Raw genomic sequence first — 17,721 nt, forward strand, 5'->3', positions numbered from 1 at the left:
CACCCCAGCACCCAACAGGTCCTAGCAAAATAGGGAAGAAGCAAATTCCTTCCCTCTCCTCAAGTTACTGAGGCATTTCCACTGTGCAAAAACTGAGCTCAACAAACACTCGAGACACAGCCCCACTCCAAAGCAAAGAGGTATGGAAACTGAGTCAAAGATCAGAGTTGCCAAAACCAGCAAGGTTCTAAAAAATAAAATAAAATAAAATGGACTTTAAAATGATGAAAGTTTAAAAACAAACTCAGACTTTTGGGGACCTTTCTCCTTTTCTTGTTATGCTACTGCATTCTGGGCTTTTTGAGAAAAGCCTCAACATACCAACCACAAAGAACCTTGTAAAGAAAAAAAAAAAAAAAAGTAAAGATCCTTACCTGTTTGCATCAGTTTGAGAGTATCATATTAGAAAACTAAGAAAAGTAGATGATGTTAGGAGACTTTAGAATAAATTGTAAATGACAACAGAAAAGCACTTTTCTTCTAATCCTGAATCTCATAGCATCTAAAATGACCCTACTATAGTGCTACTGTCAGCCAAGCAGCACAATTCCTACTAGAGAGGAGGAATTATGGGGGATGATGGATTGAGGACATCTTTCCAACCATTTTTGTTTCACTAACCCAAAACAATATGAATCTCTGAAATGGATGTCTAAAGACGTTGCTTCTTTCTCTCATTTGATAATTCTGTATTTGTTTCATAATATTGAGTTTTTGATTTGTTCTATTTGATCTTCTAACATGGCATTCTAAAAATCAAATGTAATTCAACCTTAAATACTAGTGACTATACTTCCTTTAACAATTTTATGTATTTTATGATTGTGTTCAGTTAATGTTCTGAGTTACAAGAAGTTGTCAGTTTGAAGCCTTTTCCACGTAACCTTGACTCCTTCTTGGTTAAATATTTAGACAGGTCTCAAGAGACACAAGGTGAGCTAAAGGCATTTTGTTATCCTGCTAAGCTACTACAGATTCCCCTCTTCTGCTTGATGACATAAGTTTGTCAATGTTCCTTTCAGAAATAATTGGGCCACATACAGCTCATATCGCTAAACAGAATATTAGTATTTTTGTATCGAAATCCAAGGACATTCTGAAAACCAGATCTTACAGGAAGGCATCGTCCAACTAGGGCCTTGCAGGTTAGGTCCACTTTCCCTCCTTCCCCTGAGTATATCCATCAATTATGCTCCCTCTTCACTGAAAGGAACAAAAAACAACCAACTGCCAAAACTGCAGGATGTCTCCTTCTACCTGCTACAGTCAGCACAGAGAACTGAATTACTGCTGCTGCTGCCAAGGGGGGGGACAACTGAAAACAAGGTCACAGCCCAGATGCCTGGATCACACAGCAGCATCAGGTCAGCTTTCTTCCTCCGTAGCACTAGTAGTCAGCCTCCCCCTTCTCTTGTCCCTACCTCTAAAAAACTGTTTTCTGCTTTAGATTCATGTTAGACGAAGATTTAAAACCTTTCGGGTTTTGATACTGCTAATACCAGGTAACCAGTAGCACTACATCAGCTGAAACAAAATAAAATCCTATGTAGACTAATTACATAACTGTATATTAAGGTAGAGACCAGCTCTTGCAGCTAAATATTCTACTATTATCCTTTGAGAAAAAGAGCAGGAATAAGATGGCATATCCAATTCACCAACAGTTTAATTCTGTAAACATTTGTTCTGTGTTACATATCCAGCATTCCTTTGCAGGATTGGGGCTTTACAAGCAAACATGTTCTTATATCTAAGCAGATCCATACGGAGGTCAGTGTGAGGGTTCATCCACACTGAAGCAGGACTGGGAAGTATATTACAAGTAACTGTGAAATTATTTCATGTGTGACTTACAAAGTTTAAGAAGCACATTTAGCAATGTCAGTGTCTCAGTATTACTGAAAACATAGTATGCCAATGGAGCGACTCGCTTTACCTACAAGATTTCCATAAAGCAAATATCCGAGATTCTCAACTTAAAGAAAGAAACCACAAGCAACATGCAAACAACCTTAGACAAAGACACAGGATGGGAAAAAGAGAATCCTGGGCAGGGGGGGGATGACGATAACAAAAAACAAACAAAAAAACCCCCAAAACATATCCCCACACCTTTCTTGCTTCTCCCTGTTTCTGAAGGGAAGACTATATTCTAAAGAATAGCCAAACTGCAGCAGGCTACATGGGGTGCTGACACCTCTTTTCTATAATGCAAAATGCTGTGCTTTATATGATTTTGTTTTTCATACCATTGAACTATTGAATGCCTCCCCAATTTCATGGTAACAAAAAGCAAAGAAGGAGGACTACAAGCAACATTGATATTGATACAACACTTAAAAAAAAAAAATCCTGTTTAACAGACATGATACCGGTAAATACTATTTTAATATGTATTTATTTAAAAATGAAGTGATGCATAAAAGTACGAGTCAAGTCTAAATGCAGGATTCTGGTACACAAAGTTTGGATGAAACACTACAAACAGCTGCCAATATCAACAGTATAAGCATGCAGTTTAGTTTTCTTTAATCTTTTTAATTTTGTGGGTGAATTTAGTATTTATGAAAGAGAATTAAATAGCACTGACTAGTGCCAGACACAATATGAGCAAGCACTAGACAGCTTCAACGCACAGCTTTGTAAATGCATCTCGTTTTTGACCTCCAACATTCTTGCTGAAAGTCTAGGTCACAGAACAGGACTTCAGAGCCTTTCCTTTGTGTGATTTAAGCTCATGATTGTGACTCAGAGTTAAACAGAGAGCACTGTCAATAACAGTGGTAAAGGATCCCATTTGGGGAAAATTTCTCCCCTCTGATCTTCACAGCATGAATAATGCTTATTCTGTACATGTTCCAAGTACGGAACTCCCATTGAGGTTTCATAAAAAAAAGTACAGAATACACAGCAGAGATCTACACTGCGGATAAGCTACTCACAGCATGAATTAGAGAATAACTTTGCCCTTAATTTGAACTCAAGTTCTTCCCCACACTGCATTTGAAAGATCCATTTGTTGCTGTATTTTCCAATTGTCCTACAAATGTGGCAGAAATGTAAGCACGCTCCCCCTGATGGCTAACAGGAAACATACATTTCCAATGAAATGCACCAAAATGGTTTGGCTGAGATGAGTTGATGAAAAACCATCTGTTCAGCATGAAGTTGTATACTCTCAGTGTAAAGAGTAATCTTGATGGCTCAATATAAGCAGGAGGAAAGTCACACAAAAAATATATGTCTTTATAGTGCTTATGCAGTATTATAATTTCAGTGCTTAATATGGATTTTTTGTGTGATAGAAGAACTACTGAAAGCCTTTCTGCTGGAGGCACAATAAACAGAAAACCACACCTTCTCCTATATAATTTTGCTCATGTAATTTTCGTTGTCCTTAATACACAGCACAGGGCTTTTATTTTCCATCAAAGGAACATAATACTTCTACTGCATCAGAGTACCATGCTTTTACTGAGTTGTGCGCAGATAAACCAGTTTGTAAGTTTTTGTGACTCACTGGAACTGTCTGTTTATTATTCTGACTTTTCTAAAGTGGGAAAAGAGAGTAAAATTGATCTCATGGAAAAAATGCATTTGATGCATACAAAATTCCAATAGCTACAAATCTAGCTCCAGAAGAGCTGTGTGCACAATGCACTTTTTTATCCTATTCAATCCTTTTTTTTTTTTTTTTTTCCCTCCTTCCTCCCCAGTACAGCTTTACTGGTAGAAGCAAACCTAGTGCAGACAGTTCAGGCGACCACTTTCATTGTAAGCGATCTCAGGAATTAAACAGGTCTCAGTAGTTACAGACCCTGCTGTGTCAGGTCTACCCTCCCATTCATCATCACTAAATATAAAAGCAACATAGCGGGAAATTTTAACCTAAAAAACCCACATGTAAATAACCTTATAAACTTTTCATATGCCTTCAGTAAGCAAGTTAAATAAGACATAATTGAGAAAACTTTGGACTTCTCCCTATGCCAGGGCACTGAACCATAGCCCTGAAATGGGTGTAGAAGAATCTGATATATAGCTTAATGGTTTCTTAAACACTATTATTGAGGATATAAACTAGTACAGTTTAATAGCAATCATAGTATAATACAAGTTTTCGACAGCTGTGCAAAATTATTAAATGCCATTACCATGTAAAATGAACTGTTTTCAGCATTCTTCATTACCTTTCAGTCTGAGAAAGAATTTGCCAGGATAACTATTGGTATACTTCAATCAAAGCACTAAACAAATATGGCTAGTCTGCGACTCTGGGCAAAATTCATTTCTCAATTTCATTTACAACTGAATTTCACTTTAAGTACCGGCATTTGCTCGAAACAGGAAAAAAAAAATTCAGGATTCCACTTATGTTGGAATTTTAAATACATAGCAAAAAGATATATATATATTTTTAGATTTCCACAGGATTAAAAAACACAAAAAAAAGAGATATATCTCTCTCTACCGACTGTCAGTATCTTCTCAGTTTTCATTCTGAAATTAATTTTCATCAAAAGGTAACACTTCTGAACTTTTGCTTTTTATAATATATTTTTATAAAAATAGTCTAGCTCTTTCATTACTCTTATCTGTATCTTAAGGTATCAATTCAGATGTCCTGTGTAACACACAACACTACTGCAGAGATGACATTCTTTTATTTCTAAAAATATTTATTCTCATTACCCACACTTTAAATGGGAAAAATGTGTAAGAGAGACTAAAAGCCAAAACTGGAATATGAAACACCAAATATATGCACCTTTCCTTATTTATAATTGACATGCAATCATTCTGATCAATGCAGATACAGTGAACAAGTGCACATTTTGCCGTTACAGTAAGCTTAAATGATCAAGATAGAAAAGTAATATTTGGAAGTTTACAAACTCAAACAACTCGCTTGACTGAAGATGTTTTCAGCTAAGACACCTGTGCTTATTTCCTCTTTAGGAAACAGTAGCTGCTCGGGCACTCTCCTTGCTCACAATGCACCGAGTCTTTTAGAATTTCCTGATTGGACTCATTAAAGCAGCTCTTCAAATCTATAATTGAGCAGGTTTACTCTACATTGGTGCCTGACAGCATACATTCCAAATTAGCTCTTCTAACAAGATCAGATACTAAGTGCCATAGCCAATCTGTCCTTCTGTTAGCTCAAACAATCTGGAGTTAAAAGTCTCTCTGAAGTCTCTTACCAGTAAAAGAGAAAAAGCAGAAGTTTATTCAAGAGCAAAGGCATTAGGAAAAAGATAAAAACAGCCCTCAAGGAACCAGTGAAGGGCACTGTAGGCCATCCTTTAAGTCAGACCCCCAATTTCTACCAAAACATAGAAGTTGGAAACAAGCGGGGAAAAAAAAAAAAAAAAGTATTTTATCAGACAAGAGCTGCAATGTGCTGGACTGAAAGAGACTGAGAAGTCTTTATTAGGAAAAAGATAATATAAAGTTTCAGAAAATATCTAGGTGTGGGGAAGAGAGAGAGAGAGAGAGCGTGAGAGAGATTGATGTATAAACATCAATAATTATGTCCGAGACAATTTATGCTCTTATTAATCATAATCCTAATATGATAAAAAGACCAACTTTTGGAATGAAAACAGTCATCCCTGTCACATGCTCCATTATGAACAGGATTTATGTGGTTTCCTCTTAACAATGTAAACCAAGGTTTGGAGAGAAAAATTCCATATATTTTACCTTTCAAAGCCCTCTTATGGCAATTAACAGATACTACAGTGCTAATCCACATTTAAGAATTAACATACATACTGAAAGAAAGACTGGTAAGGAAAAAGAAAATTACAGACGCAGCCAAAATGATAAACTACTTTATTTTTTAAGGATATTAAAAAAATGAAAGTTAAATAAAAGAAAGGGTATTAATTTTAAACACAGAACTGAAATCAGGTCAGACTCTTTTGCTCTAATGATGGCAAGTTTCCATCCATATTACTTGTAATATGTTGCAACAACTATAAACACATGCTACACAGCAAATCCCCACTTCTAACCTCAAACTATAGGTCTATATTTGAAACAAGGCTTGGACTCCAAGCCAATGTTAATAATGCTGAGCTAAATTTGTACTACTTCAATGCTTATTATGTCCTCTGGTTATTTTAAATCAAGGTCCTCTTCAAGAAAGTTATAGTTACGTTGTCTTATATTTTCCAAAAGGAAAAATAAACCCTATGTCTCATTCTTTTTGATTTCAAATGGACAAAAGTCCATGGATACCCAAGATATTGCTGCATCCATTGTATCTGCTTCACTTAACAGACAATGGCTTCATTCTCACCGCTAATTTCATTAGCATAGAAGCACTCGTATCTGAAGTATAAAAGCTGCTCTATAAAAGCAAATTCTATTTGCCATTGCGCCAGTAAATAATTTTCAAGCTAGTGCCTGATACACAAACATAACACTACATACCTTTGAACTGTCTAATCTTTTTTTCTTATTTACCCATATGAATAGCTTGCATGTCTGTACAAAATACAAAAAGACACCAGAGATGTTGATTTACATGACGTACTGATGGAGTCAGACTTTACTAACGACCAGATTACTTCATTCTTGGCCCAACATTTCCATTAGGCCACTAGGTCCATTAGGACTTGGAGTTCTTATACACATTTTACAATGTCCTTTCAAAATGTGTAGTAGTTCTATTTGCCAGCTGGCATGTTTTCAAGGGAAGCCTGGTTAGGCCACAACATACACAAGTAGGAAGAAACATTAAAGAGTTTAATAAAAAGAAATCTACCATGAGAGTAAAGATTAATCATGTTCTAGAACATTTCAATGAGCATCCACTAAAAAGAGGTCTTTAATTTTGGTGTATGGTATTTAATAGTGGAGGAATCAACAGGAAGACTGGGTGCTTGTTGCAGTTTTACTCGTTGGTATAGCAAGCAAAAGCAAATCACTGTAAAATTTTTTTATAAATTTTGAAGCAGTGAGAGGCAAACACCCAAGTGTGAACTTTGGCCAAAACTAGACAGGGAATAGTAATGAATTTAGTAAAATTCCATTCTGCAAATGTAGGGTCTTCATCTCTCTTTCCTCTACACCTTTCCAACACTACAATTATCAAACTACATAGGTTTATAACAAAACAGAGAGCTTTTATGATTCTGAGTCTGTAACTACTATGCTGGGGAGACACAGATTCTGTTCATTAAAGCTGAGGATATTAAACTTCTCTAGATTCTCTGTTGCAGTCTTCATTTAAATTCTTAAACTGATCTTACTGATTCTTAACTCCACAACATGGGAAGAGCTACACTGAAGAGAGTTTTTAATCCAATAGGAAAATTTGCCTCTTTTGTCATACCAAGCAAGAGGAGGGTCTGCAGGTTCTACTAGGGTGCCTGGGGCTGGGAGGCAGGGCACAGCTTCCCCAAGGCGGCATACTTTCAAGGGCTGAAAAAAATTTAAGAGGTATGCCAGAAGACAACTGGGGAAAAAGGAGAAGAAAAAAAAAAAATCTATCCTTGGCATGAAGTAAGCAGCAGAAGGTAAGGTGCAGAACAACTGAGACACAGAAGGGAAGGCCTATTTTCATTATACATACCAAGGAAGACTGGAAAGACCTAGTTTTAGGATATACAGGAGTGTGAGTTTTACAACAAAAACTTAAATCATCTCAAGCAAGAGTGTAGACCTAATTCCCACACTCATTACTTTAGGTAATACGATACTATAACTTCATACCCATATTCTAACTGCCAGTGCATACCAACACTCTCAATTACAAAGCACTTGAAAGCTGTGCAAATAACTTTGCAGAGGGATCTCATACAGCACCACTCTCTCCACAAGACACCAAATCGTAGACCCTCTGGTGTTTCTTTTCAACCCAATTTCTAATGCCCATTTTGAAACACACAATCTGAAAAAGCTATGAATATAATATAGAAAAGCTGAATAGATTTTATGCTTTTTTTTCCCCTTCAAATACTTAATGGTTTCAACATTTGTTTTCTGGAAACCAGGTCTTTAATGCATACAATGTTTTCTGCCTGTAGAGAAGAGTTGCGTGAAGTGAAGTGAGAAGACTGGAAAAAATGAATCACTGCTTTGTGATCTGCCTGATCTAGGCCCAATTTCCTTGCATTTCAATCATATTAAATTCCACTCCTGGCAGTTTAAAATGTCAATTAACTCAACACAAGTCCCATTAGATAGGACAGACACTGGATTCTCCTGACTGCCTGACTCTTCTTGAAATGTGTGTAACTGATTATATAGATAACTACTGTTAAAAGCAGGGTATACTGTAACTGTTTGAAAGAACCAATGTTTTGTAAACAAAAAATAAACTTGTCTTTTTAATCAAGTGATAATCTGCGCTTCCAACTCAGATGTCTTTAGTTTTACTCCATAATATACTGAACAAACGTTACTGAAATAACTACACCAGGACCACATCAGCAAAGACTGGAATTTTTCCATATGGAATAAGTATTGCTATAATTTTCCATATGGCTTTGCTTACTTTCAGTTCTAAATATGAAAACATCATAAACAAAAACAGGCACTTTCATAGAACAGTTATCAAAACCCGTTAGAATCAAAACTGGAACACCAGCATAACACCACAAGGCAAACAGGCTTGGATTTAAAATAAAATTCCAAAGGCTATACAAAGCAGCTGGCAAATTCAAAGTACATCATTGCATTTTCATCAAAACTTTTTTTTTTTTTTAAAGTGTTCACAGAAAATGGATTTGCCATTTTGACAGCCCTAATAGCCAAGCCTGGACAAAAGAGCAATTGTCAGCTTTGGAAGGTTATTTCCCACTCCAAGCCAAACAAGAACAATTATTTTCCTGAATTCTAGCCAAGTAGCTGTACTTTGAAGAGGTTCTGTTTCATTCCTAATTTGGAAACAAAGGAGATTGCTTTATAATGTATTATCTGCATTATTCTAATAATCTAGAAACTGGATTAGGTTTCCACTGTGCTAATATATACACAAACTTAGACTGTAATTTGGCAACCTGGACTGTATCATCAAATATTAAACTTGTTATTAATAGGCCTTTGCTTCCTCAGGGTAAGGTGCCAGTGAAATATCACAAGCAAGACAAATTACATATTACATGTAAGCAAGAGAAAAAGCTTGGGTTTTAAAGTCCTTGCTGCATGGCAATTTGTCTCTCGTACAACATGAGGCAATTTATAGGCTTCTCAGACAGCTACCTATAGCTCAGTACAAACAAATTTGGTAGATGTGTTTCAGTAAGGGTTCATTCCTGACAGATACTCAGTGACTACAATGGCAAGTAAGATGCCCCCAACTTCACCACTGTTCTCAAAGCTTTTACAAATGCTGTTTTTACTCTAATAGGAGTATCCTCCATATCCACAGACACTCCTTCAGAGTTGTTTTACTCATACTTAAGACAGCCACAGAAGTGAGGGGGAGAGAAACTGTTCCTTATGGAATAAAGTTCTGTTTTATTTTCATCAGCCTTTTGTAGTTACAAAATATATTGAGGAAAAACAGAGGGGTGAGCACCCTCTGCATTCAGCTGGTTGGACACTCTATCAAAGGTATTACTAGAAAAATATTTAAACTTACCAGTAGAGAAAACAAAAACTGTGTTATTCCAAAGATTGTATCTTTTCAGAGCATCAGTAAGGTTTCCTACAGCTTCATCCATAAGAGCCACCATTCCTGAATAATGGCGCCTCTTTTCATCTTTAATGGAGAAATACGGTTTCATGTATTCCTCAGGGACCTCAAGAGGTTCATGGACAGACTGAAAAGCAAGGTAGAGAAAAAGGGGCTGGGGTGGAAGGGACAGAATGTAAATTAGTTGAATGTAAAGCATTAAATGCAAAAGTTACTACAGCGAAAGCAGCCATCATTCAGCAAAAGGTATAGGAACTGTGTTTTCATTTCTTCTAGACTTCTCTCTCCTAGTCCCTAAGTATAAACTACTCAGACTCTGATAAACAATTTATGCAAAGCTGTGAAAAACATCAGGTGTATGTTTTCTTCATAATCACAGTTAAGAGAGCTTATTTCTGTGACTCTTCTCCCACTAAACTTTCTATTCTCTTTTTAGGAGACCAAGCTACATGCTAAATCGTTTCTATAAACTCATTTGCCACGACCTGTGTTAATAAAAATCAAACGAAGAAGGGTAGCAGGCCAGGGTTGTGCAGCCAAAATGCATTCTGACAGGAGGCAAGGCAAGTTTTGTGAGCGCTAGTTCTCACATTTAGTTGTCCTCTGTCCTCCAGAAAAGCCTCAATTTACAGCACAAGCATAGGTCTCTGCATTAATATTTCATTAACATTATTCTAAATATTCTTTAGTGTTAAAGTTATCAAATAAAGTGACAGCTGCTGACTGTACCTTCTCAGTGTTATGATTGGCTATCAGATCTATAGCTCTTTCTGTGAATAAATTAGTGGAGTACATGTTTTTATAGCTAGTTACAACTTCTTCTCCATCCCGAAAGTCCAGAGCACAGCGTGTTACATTCTTTGCTTTGATGAGCACACAACGGTCATGAGAGTAGTAATCCTCACTCCCCAGAAGATAGCCTAGAACAGGAAAAGATCACAAATAAACAGACCAACATAGCATCATACAAACAGGTACATCAGGAACGAATTGTCAAAGACAAATGTCAAAGATTTAGTGGTTTTTAACCAAAACACTCCTCCACCATTTGATGCTCTATAGTGACATCCCTGCACAAGACTCAGTAGCTCAATATTCAACACTTCTTAGCCTTTTAATTGCTAATACAAACAGTAATTTCTAAACATACAAAACATTTTGAAAGTTAATGACTATGTCCATAACTTTATATCAAAGACATTAGCATTAAAGTAATGCACTCATAGCAAGGGCAATGACCTGTCCAGGTACTATTATGATTTTTAGCTGGTATGATTTTGCATATTTGCCTTTTCACAAAAGACTTCTCTATTAGAAAGTCTGAAGTTATTATTTTGTTTGCCTTTATTCAACAACATCAAAGTATGGACTATTTTTCATGTCAGCTGTGAGGCAATTTCTGATCTGCTGCTGACACCAACTGGTGAAAAGATACAATATTATTTAAAGATCTCCAAAACAAACAGACTAGGCAAAAATTCTAGTAAAGATTTGCTCTATCAATGCCCATTCTATTAAGCCTTGAGTACCTTTGCTTTCTGACCAGAAACAAAATTCCTCAAAACCCTTAGAATCTCAGTAATTATTAATTTTAAAATTAGATTTCACATTTTATCCTTCTCAAATACCCTGAAAAAACAGCTGAATCCCACAAAATTATATTCTGAAGTTCTGCAAAACCAAACTAAAACTAGGGACAAAACACCAAAATAGAGGAACTTTATTTGAATTTTTATTCAGCAACTTGAAGTACAGTTGCTTGTGCAACAAAATATGTACAGAAAGAAAGAAGTAATATTTGAAATACACTTCTTATACAGAAAAAATGGCTTTTCTTTCAAACCATAGTGATTTTGTGTGCAGACTACCTACATCAACATACTCAGTTAGACACAAGTTGTATTTTTCCTATTTTGAGTGCCCACTGGGAGACATACTGTGTCAAGTCTGCTGAAGAACCAAATGTCCCTAATTGCAAACAATTCCTACTGGAATTATGTGAACATAACAGGATATTAAACCACTACATCCTATGAAAAATAATTCCCTCAGTGTCATGCTGAGCACCCAATTGCCATGCTGACTTAGCCTAGGCCCCTGTATTAAGAGTCTGCTCACTCCCAGGGTGAGATTTCATGATCAGCTTAAGCTGATCTCAGTCTACACTGCCAAAAAGAGCACAGTCTCTTTTGAAGGGATGGGAGCATGCAGCCAAAGAGGGCAGGGGCATACACCCTTCAGCAACAACGCATGTGCATTAACTTAATTAAGTCATGAACCCAGAGTCCCAAGCTCCCTCAAGAGTCAAAAAGACATAATCAAAGGGAACACTTCTTCCCACCTAAAATTTGAATCTCTACTATCTATAAAGGGAACATAGTGTAACCAGGCTCCTCATCTAAATACCTGAAATTAGACAAGAGGAATGTGGGCCTCAGTAAGCATAGTTTAAATTTCTCTGTATCTTAGTTTATCAGCTGTAAAACTGGGCAGCAGTACTATCAACATTTTACAAAATTATTTTGAAGATATTGAACTGTTTTGAAATATTCCATTCAATGAAAGCATCCTGAAAACAACCAAGTGGGGATTAACAACTTTATATTCAGTACCAAGTGGGAAGAGAAGCCTTACAGACTGATTCACATAACATCTGTGATACTTGTGCAAAACTATTAGACCTCCAGGCAATACTGGGGCAGGAGCACTGAGAGAGGAAAAATAAATCATATGGAGTTACAAGTTGCTTTGTAACGCACTCACACTTGGACAATCTAATTCTGACATTTTTTTGACCCGAGCGCTTGACTTCACAACTTGGAGTTCTTGTAACATGCTTTTTGGATGCCGCTTTATAGAGGTTCTTACATCACCTTCTTTGTCACAGGCTCTGGGAAAGCAGTTTAAAAGAAATGATGCTCTATTACCAAAGCCTGAACACAGCATGGTATAAAGTGTATTTCTCTTTCTCTTTTAAAAAGATCAGCTTATTAGAAGTATTTTATTATTTGCAGGGCAAGTAATGTCTACTGTCTGATCTAATGCAAAAGTTCAGTTTAAAGATGCCTCTAGAAAACATACTGATGATACACCTTGAATTTCCTAAACATCAAGGAACCAAATTAAATGTGGATCTTAAAAAGAGAAATACTTCCTTTGCTAAATGCAATAACTGTCATTTTCTTTAATAAATCTTAAGGCTTTGGCATGCATTTAAGGTGTTACCTTATTTTAAAAAGTTATACAGTTGTACCTTGGAAACAGGCATGCTCAAGTATTGATTTAAGGATACACTAACAGTAAATCTACTATTCTCAGAAGAATCAAGCAGTTTCTCCTTATTTTTAACACTATTTGTATTATCCACATTAAATCTAACCATTACCGAAGTAAGTATCAAATCCTCTCCGGGTTGGAAGGCATTCTTTTCTGTACATCCCTAAATGCCACTTCCCCACCATGTGGGTAACATATCCTGCCTCTTTAAGTAGCTCTGGGAGGAGTTTCTCATCCAGGGGGAGACAGCTGGGTTGGCATGGCCAAATTATTTGGTGTTGTAAACCTGTGTGGATCTAGTAGGAAAAAGAAGGAACAGATATTAGTTACAATTTAATGACACATTCAGGTAGGCAACATTATAAGCAGGTGCAAAAAGAAACAAAATGGCAGAGCAAGCTAGCATTAGTTTTAGAACCTCCTGTTTTCACCACTGTACCACAGAGGAGGTATAGGAAGCCAAGGGCAGAGGGCAGGGGGAGTATGGAGGAAGATAATGAAATAGTACTGCAGGTGCTAACATGGAGATCTTTCCAGGCATAAATTAAGCATAATGAAAAACAAAATCTTTTATGTTTTCATCTAAAAATCTGACAGGTGGCAACCACCATTACAGTCTGTTTGAAGACTAGGGGAACATCTCAGCATGGAATGAGAAATTTCACGTAGCGCTAGACACAGGCAAAAAAAGAGCCTTGCTGGTGAAGCTGCAGAACTTTTGTCTGTATCTGAGAACAGTCACTGGATGAAAGGGTGATAAAGGCCAGGAAAGCAGATTTTTGCACTACTGTTCTAAATGGACATGATATAGTCACATATTTATATATGTATTTACATACTTAAAGTGAACATGAGCACTTTTAGAATAAGTATTTGAATACTGGGGATAAAGCAAGTTTTAGATACAGCCTAGATCTGACTTGTAATAGCTCCACATAAGTTTCCAGTCTTAAAAAGTGACTTATTGTACATCTTTACAAAAGTGTTACTGATACGATACTCCAAGCAGTGCATTTTGCTTGATGCAAGAAATACTTCAGCTACTGTGTACTATAAACTTACTTTTGTCAACTCCCCGATCTCCTCCCCAAAAAACAAAAAAATCACCCTAAACCTAGGACAGAAAACAGACATACAGGTTTAAATATCTTATTTATTTAATAAATATTTCCAGTAATCAGTTTCTTTCAAAGCACAAAATTTCCAGGATCCCCTGGCCCACAAGACAGCTGATTTTGTAACTACACTAAGCACTTCAATCTAGCAAGCCACATGTTAACTTTAGCAGCATCACTTAGCATCGCTTTGAATTCACTTTTAAACTAAATGAGCCCTGATCTTAACTGAGTGGGTAAGTAGGCCCTCACAAAGTTAACAAGTTCTTAATTTTCTCCCAAATTGGAGTTGGGGAAAAAAAAGAAAGAAAAAATCTTTTAAAAAGTTACAAAAATATTTTTAATACAGTGAAGGACACAAGCTAACAAAGCATTGTAACTTCTTCCAGTGTCTCTAGAAGGCAAAAAATTAAGGAGAGGAGAATAAGAGGAAAATCTATAGTTTTCATAAATCAATACCTTTGCTCTTCTTTGTTCATTTAGAGCAAGATGCTTATCAAAATTCCAGCTTTGGAGAGGGCCAGATTTACGTTACTTTCTTAAACCTCAGAGCAAATATTAATCATATCAAACATAAAACAAAACAAAATCGTGGACATCTGCTACATAATTATTTCCTGCACAGAATCTCTCCTCAATTTTATATAAAATTACTTCCATTTTCTAATATTATTTTACTTGTTTGTAACAAGGTCAACACTAAATGATTAAATTATCAAGTCAGATGCATACCATGAATTTAAATCAAGACTGATCCATGAACATTTCCAAATTCCACTTTTAAGAGCAGTGCAGAACCTCCAGTTAATAATGAACCATTTCTAGACAGGCAGGTTAGAGTACAAATTGTATTCTAGAAATAGTCAAAATAAAGCAAAGCATTATTTTAGGTTATTTACATAAAAAATTTAAGAGAGTTGGGAAAAAAGATCAACTATATCTTCCTATTCTATATTATCGACTCTTGAGGTTTCTAGGAACAGAATGAAAGTTGCTACAGAAGGGTGTCATCTAGAATGGTCTTTCTGAGAGAACAAGAGATAACATATCCAGTTGTACAGGAAGCCATTTATTTTCAGTCTGAACGGTTTCCTTGACAAATCACTACGATTAACACACACATGTAGGATTTTCTGAGCTAGAGGAGAAGTTTCAGATACACACTTAATGCTTTGTCAGTTCCTTCTTTCTGTCCTTGCTATATTTTTTCCTTCCCTGTTTTTGCCAGAGTTGTTATAAAAAGGAGAGGGGAAGCAAGAGAATAAGAAAGTACAGCAGTGTGATGAAGTCTGATTCTTATAGCTGTGCAACTGAAAAAAAAATTGGAAAATTGAGAGTATAGACTACAAAGCAGCTAGATACCAGACTGAGGTGCAGCCTGTCTACGCTCCATCAAGGGGCCAAAGGAGATGCATGCCTATGGTAGCGTATAAAGCATATACAGGTTAGGACATATTCAAATATTGCACTTGAAAATAAGTTGCATAAACTGGACACACATTGCTGCTTATGGCTGGATCTTACATGCCTAGTCAATTAAGTGCCTACCAGAAGATGACAATATCAGAGATATTGTTCTAAAGACACTACCATGCCTTATCTGAACTGAAGTGTATAGACACCTCTACTTTTCTGAAGCAAAATGTCTTGCAACAGACCCACATTTAGTCAACTTTTAAGCTAGCAAACAAAAAAAGTGAAATAAAGATGGTTTATTTGCATGTAAATACACCTCATCTTCATAAATACAAAGAGCCTTCTTCCAAATAGTTCTTTAAGTGAGATAAAAGGCCAAGCTACATATAGTATTAATAACAAACAGTAGGAAAAAGCTCCGTCAATGAGCTGTTAACGCAGTATGTTTTATTTAAACCTTTCAGAGTACAGGACCAGGAAGACCAGAGAAAAGCCTATGAATTAAGTGTGTGAGAAGTCAGGAGTCATGTGACAAGCAGTTATTTCAAACCTTCCCTAACGAAAAGCACATCGGATGCATTCCCGAATAACCCGCGGCTTTACACCTTTTTGCGGCTGAATTTTTACTTGGGGGGAGGGGGGGACTCATCTGGGACCCCCCTCAAGGGTCCCTCACGCCACTCTCCCCCAGCGCATGGCGCCGCATACCGCACTGTATGAGGCTTCGTACAAACCTGAAGCTTCAGGACTTGCAGCTTTCCGCTGCGGGACGCGCTAAGACCAGGAGCTGCAGGTAGCCCCCCCGCGGGCAGCACAGCCCTGGGGAAGGCGCTCACAAGCGCTCAGTCATTCCGCAGACCGCGTCCGGCTTTCAGAGCCACCGCGCGGTCCGCGCTCACCCCCGCCGCCGGGTCCCCAGCGCCCCCGCGAAGGCGCAGGCGCAGCCTCGCCTCGGCGGCCCGCGGCGGCCGTTAGGCGCGGCCGTTGGGCGCCCTCGGCGTGGCCGCGCTCGCGCCCCCCCCCCCCCCCGCGCCCTACCTGGTAGCGCCCGCTGAGGAGCTGGCTGCGGGACGGCGTGCACAGCGGCTGCGTGTAGTATCGCTCCAGCCGCACGCCGCCCGCCCCCAGCGCGTCCAGCCGCGGCGTGCGGATGGCCGAGCCGTGCCAGCCCACGTCGCCCCAGCCCAGGTCGTCGGCCAGCACCACCACTAGATGCGGGGGCGGCCGCCGCGCCGCTGCCAGCCGCAGCAGGCACCAGAGCAGGCAGAGGCGCCGCCAGCCGCCCGCCCGCCGCGCCATCGCCGGCCTCCCGCGCAACCAGGAACTGCGCCGCCGGGCGGGCCGGGCGCCCACGGCCGCCCCCGAGCGGGCAGCGGGGCCCGCCCCGGGGCTGCGCCGCGGGGAGCTCCCGGGCTCCGCCCGCCCGCCCGGGGGGGCGGCGGCGGCGGCGGCGGCGGCGGCGGCGGCGGCGGCGGCGGCGGCGGCGGCGCGGGGAGGGCAGCGGGCTGGGGTTGAGGCCGAGGCCGAGGCCGAGGCCGAGGCCCAGCCCTCGCCCTCCTCCTTCACGGACGCGTGTGCTGTAACTTAGGCCACAAACATTTTCTAACCATCAGAATAGGGGGGTTTTGGCGTACCCGTCTGGATCAATGCTGTACAGTTTAAGTTGATTCATTTATTAAATGAATCAAAAAAATGATTGTAAAGTTGTTGCCTGTGATGCCAGAGTACTCAACTCAGTGATGCTGGAGCTCTCCTCTAATTTTATCTTCCTTTAACTCCTATGTTACAACATCCATTGTAGACCATGGAGCCCTTCCCATGGGGAACCACAGAACTATTTGGGAGCTTTTGTTGCAAGTCGTTTCTGCTTCCATGGAAGTCAACAGAACAATTTTAGTAGAGGACACAGTATATTCTGGCACAAGTAACTGGACTGTTACTCAATTCTGTCTTCATACACAAGACGACAGCAGCCCATCCAGATTATACAGAGCTTACTTGATGCATAAGCACGATGGGGCAGCCAAGTATTAGTAGCTGCACAACAGCCCCGGTCTTGCTGCTTGCCAGCCTGTGCTACAGCCCTGGAAAGACAAGTTGCCACTGCCACTGAAGAAGCAGTAGAGGTGTGTGAGATGGCAGCAGAAAGTGCATAGCCCCTCTTCTTCCGCTCCTGCCAGCATCAGCTGCTGCTCTGATCCCTTTCCCTGCCCATCCCCATCTGCCAAACCATGGGTGACCCAGTGCTTTTTCCTGGGGGTG

The 17,721-nt window shown here is 39.0% G+C and overlaps 1 protein-coding gene across 1 annotated transcript in view; it reads right to left on the bottom strand.

The window, feature by feature from the left end:
• ARSB (arylsulfatase B) overlaps positions 1 to 16,766 on the bottom strand; it is a 68,641-nt gene extending 51,875 nt beyond the window's left edge. The window contains exons 1-4 of the mRNA XM_067315811.1: positions 16,498 to 16,766; positions 13,038 to 13,224; positions 10,382 to 10,572; positions 9,599 to 9,806 (exon numbers count right to left, since the gene is read on the bottom strand). Of these exons, the coding sequence (XP_067171912.1) occupies positions 9,599 to 9,806; positions 10,382 to 10,572; positions 13,038 to 13,224; positions 16,498 to 16,758 (847 nt within the window). The 5' untranslated portion in view covers positions 16,759 to 16,766. The remainder of the gene's footprint in view (positions 1 to 9,598; positions 9,807 to 10,381; positions 10,573 to 13,037; positions 13,225 to 16,497) is intronic.
• Positions 16,767 to 17,721: the final 955 nt, after the last annotated feature.

This window comes from Apteryx mantelli, chromosome Z, assembly GCF_036417845.1.
Source record: "Apteryx mantelli isolate bAptMan1 chromosome Z, bAptMan1.hap1, whole genome shotgun sequence".
Taxonomy (NCBI): Eukaryota; Metazoa; Chordata; class Aves; order Apterygiformes; family Apterygidae; genus Apteryx; species Apteryx mantelli.